The 16,781-nt window shown below is 34.8% G+C and overlaps 1 protein-coding gene across 1 annotated transcript in view; it reads left to right on the top strand.

Moving 5' to 3' along the window:
- Positions 1–16,781, top strand: part of LOC106883885 (peregrin) — a 103,887-nt gene that overhangs the window by 42,725 nt on the left and 44,381 nt on the right. Inside the window, exons 5-7 of the mRNA XM_014935024.3 lie at positions 7,646–7,777; positions 11,598–11,726; positions 14,028–14,216. Coding sequence (XP_014790510.1) covers positions 7,646–7,777; positions 11,598–11,726; positions 14,028–14,216 — 450 coding nt within the window. The remainder of the gene's footprint in view (positions 1–7,645; positions 7,778–11,597; positions 11,727–14,027; positions 14,217–16,781) is intronic.

Here is a 16,781-nt window from a genome sequence, read left to right as displayed (position 1 = left end):
TTGGGATATATTTCTGCCTTTTGGCTTCTCAGAAATAAAAAGAAGAAAAAAAAAAAAAGCTTCATTCAGTCTGAACTTCATAGATTGTATTAATTACAATGAATATTAACTTGATACCTTTGAATCACAAGTAGAACATTTAAGTGGCCCCAGTTAAGTAAAAATGCCTTTGTAAAAGTCTACCTAGTGGTTGAAGCCGACTTGATTTTATTTCATCATAGTAATTTCACCGAACAGTGTAATGTAACAGTGATTCATCAAAAAATCTTTGACTCTGTATAGAAAGGTTATGTGAAATGAGTTATTTCAGAGAATACTTATTAATAAAATGTTTCTATCACTGTCACAAGGCCACACATTTTAGAGACGAGTATTATCAATTAATTAGATACTAGTATTTGATTGGTATGTGTTTTATTGCTCCTCAGAAAGATGACAGTTGTAGTTGCCATCAACAAATTTTGTCCTCTTCTATTATTTATAACGAAAGTTTACATCAAATGCTGTAAGCATTAATTATTTTAAAATGTACTTATGGTATTTTATAAGATAAACTTTAATTAGGACATTTTTTTAATCATTTATATGGCAGTTAATTTTAAGGTGCTGCTAACTATATGATGATAGAATTAAGATGACATACAATTTTGCTGGGTAGAGATGTCTTTAGACTGTATATATTAAAGCTTAGAGTCAGAGCATCTTAGCTTTAGAACATAGTCTTTATGTTCAGGACTTGCACTTTTACATTGTCAGTATTATATAGTTTGGTTGTTTTATTAGTCCATCCAAGGTTTATGTGTATTGTATTATTTCATTATTCGTTATCTCATCAGCAATAATAATAAAAAAATGCATAAGAAATGTTTTCTTTTGTGTATTGGTCACATGAAATGTACTATACTTTCTAATTGGTCACCATGTACAGTGTATATGGCTCATTGCTCCCCAACTTTTATCTTTCTCATTTAGCACTTCAGCATTTTTGTTTCTCTTTTTCTAATTGTAGCAGCATCTGTTCTCATTCTGTCAGTTACATTATTCTTAGCTATCTTCTCTCCCACCAGCAGCATGTGATTTGGTGTTTCCTCTTTTGTCTTCTTTCTCTATGTTGTTCAGTCACTCTGGGTGCCCCTCATAGTCCATATCTTTTTTAACCTTTCATCCTTCCTGTTTTTCTGTTCTTGCCCTCCCCTTCTCGTCTTATAAACAGATGCAAGATTTCATATATTTCAATATTTATGAGGTCACTAGCATACCTGTCAACAGTCTCCAATACTGTTTTGTTTCCCTTCCTTAATGTTTCTTTGCAATTTGTTTTGATACATCTCTGAAATCAAAATAAAATTTAGGCTGTGACATAATTAAAAACATAAGTAACAGGTGAAGTAATATTCTACTTTTCATTTTGTAGAGCTCATGTCTCCATTCCTTGTGTGCATGTGTGTGCGTGTGTGTGTGTGTGCATGCTCTTTTACTGGTTATATTAATTTCAGTTCTGTTGTACTGGGATTCTGTTTCCAAGGGCTTTTGTTGATAATATTGACTCCAATACCATTACATTAATGTATCTGCTTAAGCATAAAAGGTTGTAACTTGTTACCCCAGTTAACATAAGCATACATATCTGTGCATGTGTGTCTGTCCATGTGTATGTATGTATTTACGTACATATGTGGACATGGACACACACACACATAATTTCCTAACTTTTCCTACTAGCTTTCACTCACAAGGCAACTGTACAAGAAACTTATTTGAGGTCCCATGCTGTAAGATTGGACTTCCAACCATCTAGTTGTGAAGCAAAGGTCTTATCTGTCTGTCTATGCTTGCCCACACATACACACAATAATTTAATTATTTCCTAAATCAGTATTTAAACTGTGAGCATGCTAAGCCGTTATATTGAAGTGTTTTTAGTTGTACGAATCCCAGTATTTATTTTACTGGTTCTAATTTTATTGAAAAGCATTGTCAGCTTTTTTTTTCAGTTCTCTTTCTATTTCCTCCATTTTATTTATTACACACACGCACACAATGTGTATGTATATATATATATATATATATATATATATATGCATGCATATACATACATATTATCATTATATAACGTCTGTTGTCCGTGCTGGCATGGGTTGGATGGTTTGACCAGGGCTGGCAAGCTGGAAGGCTGCATCAGACTCCTATCTGATTTGACATGGTTTCTGTGGCTGGATGCCCTTTCTAATGCCAACCACTCCGAGAGTGTAATGGATACTTTTGCATGCCACCAGCATGGCACTGGTATCTACCACAACTGTGATTTTGCATGGCTTGATGGGTCTTCTTCTCAAGTACAATATAATTCCAAAGGTCTTGGTCATTGCCTCCCAACACTTAAAAGGAACTCAACCACTTTGCCTCCATGATGTCCAACACTCGAAAGGAACCCAGCTCTCAGGCCCGACACTCGAAAGGGCTCTTTACATGCCACTAGCACAGATGCCAGTTACATGACACCAGCATCAGTTACAACTACAAATTCACTTGGTTTGACAGCTCTTTTCAAGCACAGCATATTGCCAGAGGTCTTGGTCACTAGTCATTGCCTCTGTGAGGCTCAAAGTTTGGAGATCATGCTTCACTACCTCGTCTAATGTCTTCTTGGGTCTGCCTCTACCACAGGTTCCTTCCACAGTTAGAGATTGACACTTCTTTACACAGCTGTCTTTGTCCATATGCATAGCCATCTCTCTTGCACACCACATCTGATGCCTCTTATGCTTAACTTTCTCTCAAGATGCTTACACTCTGTCAAACATGCACACTGACACTGCACATCCAGCAAAGCATACTGGCTTCATTTCTTTCAAGTCTATGCATGTCCTTGGCTGTCACAGCCCATTGTTTCACTGCCATGTAGCATGGCTGTTCACACACAAGCATCATACAATCTACCTTTCACCCTGAGAGATAGGTCTTTTGTTGCTAGCAGGAGTAGGAGCTTTCTAAACTTTGCCCAGCCTAATCTTATTCTCACAGTTACGCTCTTGGAGCATCAACCTCCACTACTAACTTGGTGATCTAGATAACAGAAGCTACCTACTACCTCTAGCTTGCCCCCCCCCCCAGCAGTTGATGGAGTCTATTTTCTGCACATTTTCAGCATTTATATATATATATATATATATATTGGTTTCACATTTTGGCACAATACCAGCAATTTTGAGGGTGGGGTAAGATGACTACATGAACCCCAGTGTTCAACTGGTACTTATTTTTATCAATCCTAAAAGGCAAAATCGACCTCGCTGGAATTTGAACTCAGAGTGTAAGGACAGACTAATTGCTGATAAGCATTTTGACCAGTGTGCTAATGGTTCTGCCAGCTCGCCATGTGTATATATATATATATATATATATATATATGTATGTATGTATGTATGTATGTATGTATGTATGTATGTGTGTGTGTGTGTGTGTGTGTGTGTGTGTGTGTGTATGTATGTATGTATGTATGTATGTATGTATGTATGTATGTATGTAAAAATTTGGGCTCAACAAGGAGTATGGTTGGACATTTATTTTCAATCACTACAATTGTTTCTATGCAATGTGTTTCTCCAGGTGTGCAGGTACTTGGTTATGCAACCGTTTCCCTGCATTATGAGATCTAGTTGTGTTTTCTCAGGTGATTTGTTAATATTCTGTTTTACTCTAGGCACAAGGCCTCACATTTTTGGGGAGGGGCCAGTTGATTAGATCAACTCCAGTACGCAACTGGTACTTAATTTATCGACCTCGAAAGAATGAAAGGTAAAATTGACCTCGGCAGAATTTGAACTCAGAATGTAAAGACAGACAAAATACCACTAAGCATTTCGCCCAGCATGCTAACATTTCTGCCAGCTTGCTGCCTTGGCAGCATAGCCCATTCAAGTAAAGAGTGATTGTTTGCAGAGATATATCTGGGTGTAGGTGGTTTATCTGGAATTTATTGGAGATATTTGAATGTTGTGAAATGTTTTTCGGCTCTTATGTGTTTTGGCATGTGTGTAAAGCAGTCCATCTTTAGCTATCTAAAGAAAAAAAGAGACTCCTCCTCCTCCTTTTATGAAGGTAATTATTTTCTGGTGTGTTTATTAAAGTTACCCTTAACTATATGTGCATGATTCGTATCATTCTAAACTGTTATCACAGCTAGTTAATAGTATCTTTGGTTTCTTTCTGTCTTAATGATATCACTTCAGTTTTCATATTGTAACACTTTTTTCAAGCAGCTGGTAACAGCGATGACAATTTTTTGAGTAAGTTTTATGGCAGTAGTTTTCCCCTCATCTCTTTGAGACCTTTCTATTCAAACTACTTCTATAGTAGTGCCTGCTCATTATATCTCTTAATTTTAAAATTGTTATTTCAAGAATTTTTAATATTCACCTGAGAGAGCTTGTATTAAAGTGACCATTTAGATTGAATGATCTTGTAAGATTTCAGTTGGTCGAGACTAACATGCCATATACAAATTAGCAAAGTTACAGATATTTTGTCAAACCTCTATAAAGACTTAATTATATTTAAACTCAGTTGAAGCTCATAGTAACTCTGTCCAGAAATATAGTTGCAAAAGTGTTATGTTCTTAGGTTATATCCTTTTGAAACTAGCACTCTAGTTTTTTAATCTCCCCTGCATCTACTCACTGCCTTTTACATACATCACTGCCATCATCATGATCGTATGCTGTTCTCTGTCAGGAACTTGGTGGTCACATTCATCCTCTGTGACAAGATGGAAGTGGCTGTCTTGGAGAAATGGAATACTGTGAGTGATCTACCATGTTCTCACAGTACAGTGCAGCCAATACCAAGAAATGAATTTACACCAGTTCCTGATTGGTACTTTACATTATTGATTCTGGAATGATGAAAGGCAAAGTTGACTGTGGCAAGATTTGAACTCGGAACAGAAATAGCTTGAGTGAATACTGGTACACTAACAGTATTTGTCTGACTCTCTGTTGACTCTCCTTAGTTTTTTTAATACATCTAATTAATAATTTTCATGAACCCTTAAATGGATCACTTTCCTATTGTTACTATGTCTCTATGAATGTTTACACATAGAAATTTCTCCTGTGGTGTTTTCATTTGCTTTTACCATCTGTTTTTTTCTAGTCTAATTATTTATACCTTATTTTCGTCCCCTTTACATTTTTAGAATACTTCTTAACTGTGTCATTATTCTTCCTAGGAATACCTGTTTTTAGCCTTCCATTTTGCGTCTTAGTATTTCTGTGCCATGATGGCTTTCTTTCCTTGTAATTCTCCCATTTTCCTTCTTTCTTATTAACTGCTTGACTTGCTTCAGCATTCTGCCATCACATATGTTTAAAGAAACTGTTAGGCCATCCTCAACCTTTATCAAAGCTTGCAAGAGGCTGTTTCTAAATAAACTACACTTATCCTTGACACTAGTCTGTTTGTGGTCAATAAAACCATCTGTTATAATTGTAAGAAAAGTTCCCTTTAGGCCCCATATTTCTTCAGTTTTCATGTTTTTTTTTCTACTTCAACATTGTTTTTACCGTTCTGTTGCAAATGATTTACGATTGGATTTTCTCTTAAGCAATAAAGCAAAACTTAATTCAATTTTTTTCATTTATATTTAATATCTTTTCAGTAATTTATATTTTAGAATGGAGTGATTTTCTTGATGTACAAATTATAAATTAATGTGTGTTTGAAGAACATTATTTAGATTATTTACATTATTTACATTCAATGGATATTTGTCCTCATCTTGTTTGTTGTTAACACAACGTTTCAGCTGATATACCCTCCAGCCTTCTTCAGGTGTCTTGGGGAAATTTCGAACCTGGGTTCTCATTCCTAAGGCATTTTTCGATGTTGTTGTTGTTATTATTATTATTATTGTTCAGTAGTTTTATTTTTATAACGTGCTTTCACTTCACTATCGAGCGCAGCTCTGTGTGCCTTGGATATGTGCTGTGGTTTGCTGTGATGCTCTTATGGTTACTGTATTGAAAGTGTTTTGCATAGGATGTGTGCAGTGCCCAGTAGTGCAATTTTCTGTATGTTATATATATTTGTAAGTCCTGGTGTTTTTGTTATGTATTTGTCTGAATATTTTTTTTATTATACCTAAGGCACCTACTATGATAGGAATTGTTTCTGTTTTTAGATTCCACATTCGAGTTACCTCTATTTCCAGGTCTTTGTATTTTGAAAGTTTTTCCATTTCTTTTAGAGAAACGTTGTCATCTGCTGGTATTGATACATCAATTAGAAAGCATTTTTTTTCTTCATGATCTTTGACAACTATATCTGGTCTATTGGCCTTAATTTCTCTATCTGTGTGTATTGGCATATCCCAGAGTATGGTTGCTTTCTCGTTTTCTGTGACCTTTTCTGGTGTGTGTTTATACCTTATTATTATTATTATTATTATTATTATTATTCGCTCTTAACCCCAAGATTCCGAGTTTGATTCCAAGCAGTGACCTGAACAATAATAATAATAATAATAATAATAATAATAATAATAATAATAATAATAATAATGATAATAATAATGATAATAATAATAATATCGAAAAAAGATATCTTAGGAATGAGAACCCAGGTTCAAAATTTCCTCAAGACACCTGAAGAAGGCTGGAGGGTATATCAGCTGAAACGTTGTGTTAACAACAAACAAGATGAGGACAAATATCCATCAAATGTAAATAATGTAAAATATCTGTTGAATGTAAATAATATAAATATAGAACTGTGTTTGAAGAGCTTTATTATAAATAAACGTCTAAGAGAAAATAGACATTTATTTTTAATGTAATCCATCTATTAGGACTACAAGCATTTTATGGTTAGTGCCAACTGCTCATCAAACTAGAGTAATTAAAAGTTTTAGTGCACATTGCCCTGAAAGATATCTGTGTAAAAAAAGAAATAATAAAAAATTCTTGATATATTATGTAATGTTACAGCTAGGAAGATAATTCTAATTTGAATTTTCTTGTTATTTTTTCTGATTTTCTTTATGAGCTAAGAATTCCTCTTTAAGACATCATTGTGTGCAAGTAAAATAGCTGTGTGGTTATGGTTATATTTCTAAGGAGTTCATATACATAATAAGCATTTTTCAGTGTATTTGAGCACTATACTTAATTATCTGAGTCTCAGTTCACATAGCTGCCAAGGAATAAGTAACTGATTGTTTGGAAATATTACCTTAGATAACTTTAGGTAACACCCTCTCCATGTTGAAATTATCTTTCATTTACTTACCATGGTGATAAAACTTAGCATTATCCCCTAACAGTCCCTTAGTGGATAGGAAACATATTTATGGCGTTATAGTTTATGACTTAGCTCTTTTGTTTTTTTTACTGTTAGATTTCCTTGTGTGTGTGTGTGTATATTCAAGTTCCTAAATTTGACTCTTTGATTGTCACTTGAATATTGTAATCTAAAATTTTCTGATTTCTCTTTATTACTATAGCAAAGTTCAAATATTTTCCTTTTTAGATAAAAAGACAATATCATAATGATTATTTACTAAGTAGGTTTTAGATCATTTTAATATACTAAGTTGGTTTTTTTCTGAGTCTTGATTTTCATTGGTTTTATTCAATTTTTGTTGCAGACAAAGAATGATAAGCAAAGCAATGCTTTACGAGCACAACTGAAATATTGGCAGAGGCTTCGGCAGGATCTTGAAAAAGCTCGTCTGCTGGTGGAACTCATTAGGAAACGAGAAAAGCTGAAAAGAGAACAGGTTTGGAATTTTTCTATTGCTAGAATTCAGAAAAGACTTTAGAAGTAAAATGTGAAGCTGATGATAGTTTTCTAAGCTTTTTAAGAAAATTTTTCTTTTTAGTCCTGCAAACAATGTTATTTACAATACTCCATTCTGATGGGTTTGGTAGGAAAGTACAATGAATTTTTTTTGTATTGGAAAGCATCTCATCTGGCAAGGTGCAGTCTTGCTGAATGTGCACCAGAAAGTCATTTTAATAGACAACCCATTGCATCTTTTATTCTGTGATTTGGTATTTTCAGCTCACTTTGTTCTAAATAACTGTTTCATAATTCAGGAAAATATTCCTCTCACAGGTTTTAGTTTTTCTCTCAACATTTATTGCTCTCAAGGAATAGGAGAGTGTGCCGAGACATAATTGACATGGTTCATGATAAATTTAATATATTGTTTGTTCACGAACAGAGGCTGTGTATGTTTTGTAGAAGTGTGGAAAAGGTCATGAAGGTTAAAATTTTTTAGTGAGAAGATGGGTTCTTGTAGTACATTATTGCAGATTTTATGAGGGGTGCTGAAAAGTTCCTGGCTTTAGGTAAATGAAAATACAGGAAGATAAGTTAATTATGATTTTATTCATTATATTCCCTTCTCAGATTCACATACTTATTGCAGCAGTGCTTCAGTTTTTCTGAGTTCTGTAAAATGAGGCCTTTTACAATACCGTTAAAGCCAGGTACTTTTCAGCACCCCCTCATAGATGTGTTTATTGTACATTGCATAAGCACTGCAATCTGAAAAATAGCTCACTAATTAGGGTTTTGTATTGTTTCCTTAAGAGGTGTTTTCTACTTTACTAATAATGTTAGTAAAGGACTAACAATGTTTTGCTGACGTTTGTAGTAGGTTAAGATTATGCACTTAGGTTTTGTTGCTGTTGTTGAAGTTGCAATACCTATTTAATAATATGTGTAGGAGGGCTCTGCATATGCAACAATGAAGAGTATGTGAATTATGATAGGACAATATAATTCCAACACATACATGATTACTGGGCATATTTGTGTATCATATGTTTGACTTTAGAAGTTGTTTCATTTCTCCATCAAACTTGGTTTTATTAACAGACTGAAACTAAATATAATACCATTTTACATTCATCAGGATAACAAACATACTTTGACGACATTTAATTTAAATGCACTAAAATAGTCAAAATGCTCAGAAACCATTCAAATACATGGGTAGCTGGCAGAGTCTGAAGCCTACAACTATTGTTTACTGAGACTTGTTGATTAATTAAATTCTTTTCAACCTAGTTTAGTGTTTCTAATAGTTATAACTTTAGATAACATCTTTTATAAAGTTAGTGGTTGTGGAGAGAACCCCAACCAAATCAAAAGTAGGTTGTTTTGTAAATCAAACTTAGCATTATTAAATTGTTTAGTACTATGAACTATCATTGAAAACCGAGTTAAATAATACTGTTTACTGCATGTTTTAATGTGCACCTCAAGAACTTGTTCAGGCAAGAACAAACAATAGTTGAGAGTTCTACTTTCCCTTGTAAGATAAAATGAGGTACAAGTCAACTAACTAAATGATTTCTCAACAATTTTGTTGCAAACTTTGTGACTAGAAGTATATCTTTAAGAATAGGGACCACTCTTGTTTTACGGTTGAGCTAGTCAATATTAGTGCAAACAACCTTATGACCTTATGATGGTAATATTGAAGAATTTGAACAATTATGAGATTTTAAGATTTGTTGAATCATTTTAAAACAGACTGAAATGTAAGGTAAACTTATGAGTATATGTTTTGAGTAAACTTTTAAGCTTATTATGAAAAGTAGAAATTATGTTTTTGTTTGACAGATTTTTGTCTGTGTGGTCAGGAAAAGAGATCTGATTAGTTTCAATATTTATTATTGCTTCATCAGAGCTCTATTGCTTATTTCTTTTGCATTAGAAAAAATAATATATTTATAGAATAAAATCATTATATTTATATTGTATTATTAAAAAAGTAAATTATTAAAATATATAGATTTTGTTTCAAAAATTCCACATTTCTGTTTTAATCATTATTATCATCATCATTATTTAACATCCAGCATGGAAGGCAGACGTTAAACGATGATGATGATGATGATGACGGCGTCGTCGTCGTATTATTTGTATCATCATCATCATCATCATCGTTTAACGTCCGCTTTCCATGCTAGCATGGGTTGGACGATTTGACTGAGGACTGGTGAAACCGGATGGCAACACCAGGCTCCAATCTAATTTGGCAGAGTTTCTACAGCTGGATGCCCTTCCTAACGCCAACCATTCAGAGAGTGTAGTGGATGCTTTTACGTGTCACCCGCACGAAAACGGCCAGGCTTGAAATGGTGTCTTTTATGTGCCACCCGCACAAGCCAGTCCAGGGGCACTGGCAACGATCTCACTCGAAAATCCTACGGGAGCCAGTCAGGCGGTACTGGCAACAGCCACGCTCAAAATGGTGCATCTCATGTGCCACCCGCACAAGAGCCAGTCCAGGGGCACTGGCAACGATCTTACTTGGCTTGCCGGGTCTTCTCACGCACAGCACATTTCCAAAGGTCTCGGTCAGTAGTCATCGCCATGGTGAGGCCCAATGTACGAAGGTCTTGCCTCACCACCTCAACCCAGGTCTTCATGGGCCTACCTCTTCCACGGGTTCCCTCAACTGTTAGGGTGTGGCACTTTTTCACGCAGCTATCCTCATCCATTCTCACCACATGTCCATACCAGCACAATCGTCTCTCTTGCACACCACAACTGATGTTTCTAATGTTCAGCTTTTCTCTCAAGATACTTACACTCTGACGGGTATTCACATTGACATTACACATCCAACGGAGCATACTGGCTTCATTCCTTGCGAGCTTACGTATGTCCTCAGCAGTTACAGCCCATGTTTCACTGCCATGTAGCATGGCTGTTCGTACGCATGCGTCATACAGTCTGCCTTTTACTCTGAGTGAGAGTCCCTTTGTCGCCAGCAGGGGTAAGAGCTCTCTAAACTTTGCCCAGGCTATTCTTATTCTAGCAGCTACACTTTCAGCGCACCCACCCCCACTACTAACTTGGTCGCCCAGATAGCGGAAGCTATCGACTACCTCTAGTTTTTCACCCTGGAATGAGATAGAAGTTGTTTCCTGTTTGTTTACAGTCTTTATTGCATCTGACCATCTGCCACAAACAAAAACTAACTTGCTAGTTAACCTGCCTTTGATGTTGCTGCACCTCTTATGTGTCCATAGCTTGCACCGGGTACATCTTATAGAGTTACTACCTACTCCTTTTCTACATACTGAGCAGGGCCATCTGCCTGAAGGGGTTTGTGTTTTATCTACCTTCCTACTTATTAGGATTTTGGTTTTAGCTGGGTTGACTCTAAGGCCCTTCAATTCTAGACCTTGCTTCCACACCTGAAACTTCTCCTCTAGTTCTGATAGTGACTCCGCAATTAGGGCAAGGTCATCAGCATAGAGGAGCTCCCAGGGGCAACCTGTCTTGAACTCCTCTGTGATTGCCTGGAGGACTATGATAAATAAGAGGGGATATATTTAGAATATACATGATTAAAATAGAAATGTGGAATTTTTAATCAAAATCTGTGCGCTAGATTATGCATACAGACTATTTGAAAATAATTCTTTATTATCTTTTAACCATTTTTATAATGTAGCTGTGTTTTGTTAGTTATAGTACATTTTCATGCCTTTTATTTTATTGTTTTCTTTTGTTGCATGATTATTTGAAACAAAGCATACCTGGTGCTTCACCTTAGATATTTTCCTTTCCAGATAAGAGTACATCAATTAGCCACAGAAATGCAGTTGCAGCCTTTTGTTATTTTCTTAAGACATGCACTAGATCAAATTCAAGAGAAAGATGTGGGAAACATTTTTGCTGAGCCTGTATCTCCAAATGAGGTTAGTGTTGTCAAGTCACTTAAATTGAAATTTCTTTCAAATAATCTATTCTTTTCCATTTCTTTATTACCATCATCTGTAAAGTAATGTGTTTTTTAAAACTTAGATTTTCCTAGAGGAGTATGATAAAAAATATATCAGTCATAAATTCAGATATGATTGTATTAATACTAATCCTACTAATATCTAATATTGTGAAATAATTTTTTTAGCCATTAATATTTAAAGTTGGTTGTTGTAGGTTATTTGCTGTTGCATATATATTTTAGATGACTTAAATTATATAAATATGTTTCTCAAAATAAATTTCAATCACATGACTATAATTTTGTTTATGCATATATTCATATCTTTATAGTACAATGACACATTAACAAATCATACACACACACACACACACACACACACACACACACACACACATACACACACATATTCTTTTACTCGCTTCAGTCATTTGACTGTGGCCATGCTGGAGCACCACCTTTATTCGAACAAATCAACTGCAGGACATATTCTTTGTAAGCTTAGTACTTATTCTATCGGCCTCTTTTGCCAAACTTCTAAGTTATGGGGGTTTAAAACACCAACATCAATTGTCAAACAATGGTGGGGGACAAACATAGACACACAAATATATATATATAAATTTAAATAATCAGAGAATGGAGAAAATTTTTGATCAACAAACAAACAAATTGAACCACATCGGTTGATTATTTTTTAATAAAAGGCATGACATAACATTTCTTACGGCCGTTTCTGCTTCCATTATTAGTCGGTGCTTACAAAAGAAATTCCAGAAATAATATTTGTCATCTTCATAGCACATTCGATGTAGTACATGGAGCTTCATCAGAATGAATATAAAAGCGTAAAATAAAATAAATTAAGGGAAGAGGGAACAGGAAAGAAAGGGCCTCGAGAAGAGGCCTGAAGGCTCAATATATTAAAATCATACCATCTTGCAGAATGGAGCTTGAAGTCGATAGGCAAAAGAGTGAACTAGCAGTGGCCTAGGGAAATATTTATGGATTATTTCTATATAAAGGTTGAACCAGGGTGTTTGAATAGTAGTGAAATGAAGTTAGTACTAAAATGAAACAAGAATTACCAATATTTTCTAGACATTGGTAATTCTTCTTATTTTAGTACTAACTTCATTTCACTATTATTCAAACACCCTGGTTCCCCCCTTTATATAGAAATAACCCAAATACCCGTAAATATTTCCCTAGGCCACTACTAGTTCACTCTTTTGCCCATCTACTTCAAGCTCCATTCTGCAAGATGGTATGATTCTGGCCTCTTCTTGAGGCCCTGTTCTTTCCTATTTCCTCTTCCTTTCATTTAATTTTTTTTAAGCTCTTGTATTCACTCTGATGAAGCTCCATGTACTAGATCGAATGTGCTATGAAGATGATGAATATTATTTCCGGAATTTCTTTTATAAGCACCAAATAATACTGGAAGCAGAAACAGCCATAAGAAATGTTATGTCAGGCTTTGTATTAAAAAATAATCAACTGATGTGATTCAATTTGTTTGTTTGTTGATCAGAAGTTTTCTCCATTTTCTGATTATTTAAATATGATTCCTGATAAACTTTTGTTTATTCTGTTGTTACCTGTACCTTAATAGCATAGTGTGCTTGCATACATATACCCAGGGATAGCACAAGTAATTCATACCGATAGTAAATATGGATACTATTATCCCTTACTCACAAGGCTTTGGGCGGCCTGGGGCTATAGTAGAAGACACATGCCCAAGGTACCATGCCGTGGGACAGAACCCGGGACCATGTGGTTGAGAAGTACCACACAGCCACTTCTGTGCGTAACCACTAGGCACAGGTGCGGCTGTGTGGTATGAAGCTTGCTTCTCAACCACATGGCACCTTAAGCAAGTGTCTTCTACTATAGTCTCAGGCTGACCAAAGCCTTGTGAGTGGATTTGGTAGACGGAAACTGAAAGAAGCCCGTTGTGTGTGTGTATTTGTTCTTCTATCACCATTTGACAATCGGTGTTGGTGTGGTTACTCCCTGTAACTTAGCAGTTTGGCAAAAGGGACTGATAGAATAAGTACTATGCTTGAAAAAATAAGTCCTGAGTCGATTTGTTTGACTAAAATCCTTGAAGGCGGTACTCCAGCATGGCTGCAGTCAAATGACTGAAACAAATAAAAGAATATATATACATACACACACACTCACACAAAGCATTTTTTGATTATTTTTATGCTATAATTCACCTGAGTATTAATATATTCAAAATAATTTGTACTTGAACATTTTTTAGGTCCCAGACTACTTGGAATACATTGAACACCCCATGGATTTCTCGACAATTAGGAAGAAAGTCGATGGCCACATTTACAAAACCATTGATGAATTTCAAGCAGACTTTGAACTTATGATAAAGAATTGCTTAACATATAATGCTAAGGACACAGTCTTTTATAGAGCTGCTGTGCGGCTTCGAGATCAGGTGAGTGGATTTTAAGTTTTTTTACTACTCTGTGGTTGATATTCTTGAATAATGTGGATTGTGTGTCATAAGAAGTAACTAAAATGGGTCAGAAAAACCTGTCCAGCATGGAAAGGTGGACATTAAATAATAATAATAATAATGATGATGATGATGATAATGATATTTAGGATAGTTCTCTAAAATGGAATAGTATTCTGTTATAAGTTAATTTCAAAGTATCTCAAAAACTCTTTTAATTCTATGAAAAAAATTTACATGTGCTGCAAGCAAACCCATCTGTGTATAATTAACATGGAAATTTCTGCAATTAATTTTAGCAAAGTTACTGAGTGTATAACTATTTAATTAAATTATCCAAAGAACAAAAAAGTCAGTAGTCTCTGAGTAACTGTTATGATTGTAATGTATTCCCAGTGAGCATTAACCTTCCAAATTTCAAGGTATTTATAAATCTGGATTTTTTTGTCAAGTAGATCCGAAGAGCCAGTCTTAGGTAATGTGACATTATTTACAATAATTGGATCTTTTTTAAAACGGGGGCCACATTTTTCATTAACGAAACACTTTGAAACTTGGAACACTGGTAGAATGTGTCATATAAAACATCTTTTTCTCTTAGTCTTCTTAAAAAAAAAGAAATCCATAAATTATTCCATGTTAAAGTTGTCGTATTTCTGTAATTTCAACCAATCACTGACGTCCATTCAGCCGATATACATTAAGTGCCGACTACATAAACAAACGATTCTAAAACAATTAACCCTAACCCTAACCGTAACTCTAACCCTAACCCTAGGGTTAGGGTTAGGGTTAGGGTTAAAGCAAATTTAAAATGAAAAAAGCAAATAAAACGAAGAATCGTTTGTTTATGTAGTCGGCACTTAATGTATATCGGCTGAGTGGACGTCAGTGATTGGTTGAAATTATTGAAATAAGACAATTTTTTACATGAAATAAATTCGAATACAAAAATATTTTTCTGTTCTATAACACAAAATAGATAAGTATACGAAGTTTGAAAGTCTTTCGGTACCAAAAACACTACGTAAAACATTAATGAAAAATGTGGCCCCCGTTTTAAAAAAGATCCCAATAATTTGCTAACACTGGCAGATGCATGGTTAGTCTTCACCTATGGAGGCCCTATATTACTAAGGCGTAAAATAATGTTTCTTCATCAAAGATAATTGATTTCTATGCAGTCTAATGTCATTTAAGTCATCATCATCATTGTTATTATCGTCATCATCATTGTTATTATCATCACCACCACCATCATTTAATGTCCATCTTCCATGCTTGTCATGGGTTGGTTGTTTCAAGAATTTGACAAGTTGGATGACTGCATCCTGCTCCAGCATGATTTTTACAGCTTGCTGCCCTTCCTAATGCTAACCACTTTACAGATTGTACTGTAGATACTTTTTTTCATGGCACCAGCACTAGTGTGATCATCTTTCAATTTGCAAGATGAAGGGCTTAAAGTGGCTCTTGTATTTGAAGGAGAATTGAAGCGAGCAGGTGTAATGGCAGGGTGATGTCAAGTATAAATAAAAGAAACTGTGTGTACATATTATACTGTGTTATATTATCATCTTTTAATACCCGTTCTTCATGTTGGCATGGGTTGGATGGTTTGACAGGAGTTGACCAGCTGGAGAGCTGCCTGGGCTCCATTTGTCTGTTTTGGCAAGGGTTCTATGGCTGGATGCCCTTCCTAACACCAGCTCTCAAACTGTTATTTTTATGTGTTTGTTTTTATTGTTGTTCATGTTTTTCTTTCTTCAAAAGAAAAAAAAAAAATCGGTCAAAATGCATTTGAATTTATAACAAGGAACTCTGTAGGAAATTTGATTTTGTGTTTTGGGACTTCACAAAACGCTGAGATTTTCAAGAATGCATCACACCCATAATGCAAAGGATTCCTCTTTTCGTTGCTTACATTTGTGTCTTAACTTTAATCAGAACTGAAATGAAGAACAAGTATATATTTGAAATAGAATTTTAAAATGTGTTGTTTTAACCTTTTTACTCCTATTCCACAATGACTGTTTGCAGTCTATTTCAATACACAAATAAACTCTCGTCCATATAAACAATTGCTATGTTGTATATCACAATTAGCATTTTGTACATTAATTCTGTGTACATTCAGAACATTGCTATGTGTGATTAGACAGACTTATCTTTAATAGCTTGAAAGTCATCACCATTGCCATCGTCATTTATAGAACATTTTAAGTAATTTTGGTTATGAAGTCAAAGAGATATTCTTATCTGTCTTATTTATAGTGTGTGTGTGTGTGTACACTTGCACACACAAACACCCACATATCCAACAAATGCACACACACATATACTAACAAATACAGAGTTCTGTTTTGTGTAGGTGAATGTTTTTTTGATTTTCTGTCTTTCTTTTGCTGTGCATGTGTAATTTGGCTATCATTAAATTCTCTATGTTTACTCTTACATGCCGAGTTTCATTTTTAACTCACTTCTCTCACTATGCACTTTATAACTGTGTTGTATTTCAATTAGTGTATTATAAGCTCCTGCCTT

Source organism: Octopus bimaculoides, chromosome 1, assembly GCF_046866305.1.
Source record: "Octopus bimaculoides isolate indiv1 chromosome 1, ASM4686630v1, whole genome shotgun sequence".
NCBI lineage: Eukaryota > Metazoa > Mollusca > Cephalopoda > Octopoda > Octopodidae > Octopus > Octopus bimaculoides.
The sequence above is the reverse complement of the archived record's forward strand: the minus strand, read 5'-3'. Positions and strand labels throughout refer to the sequence as shown.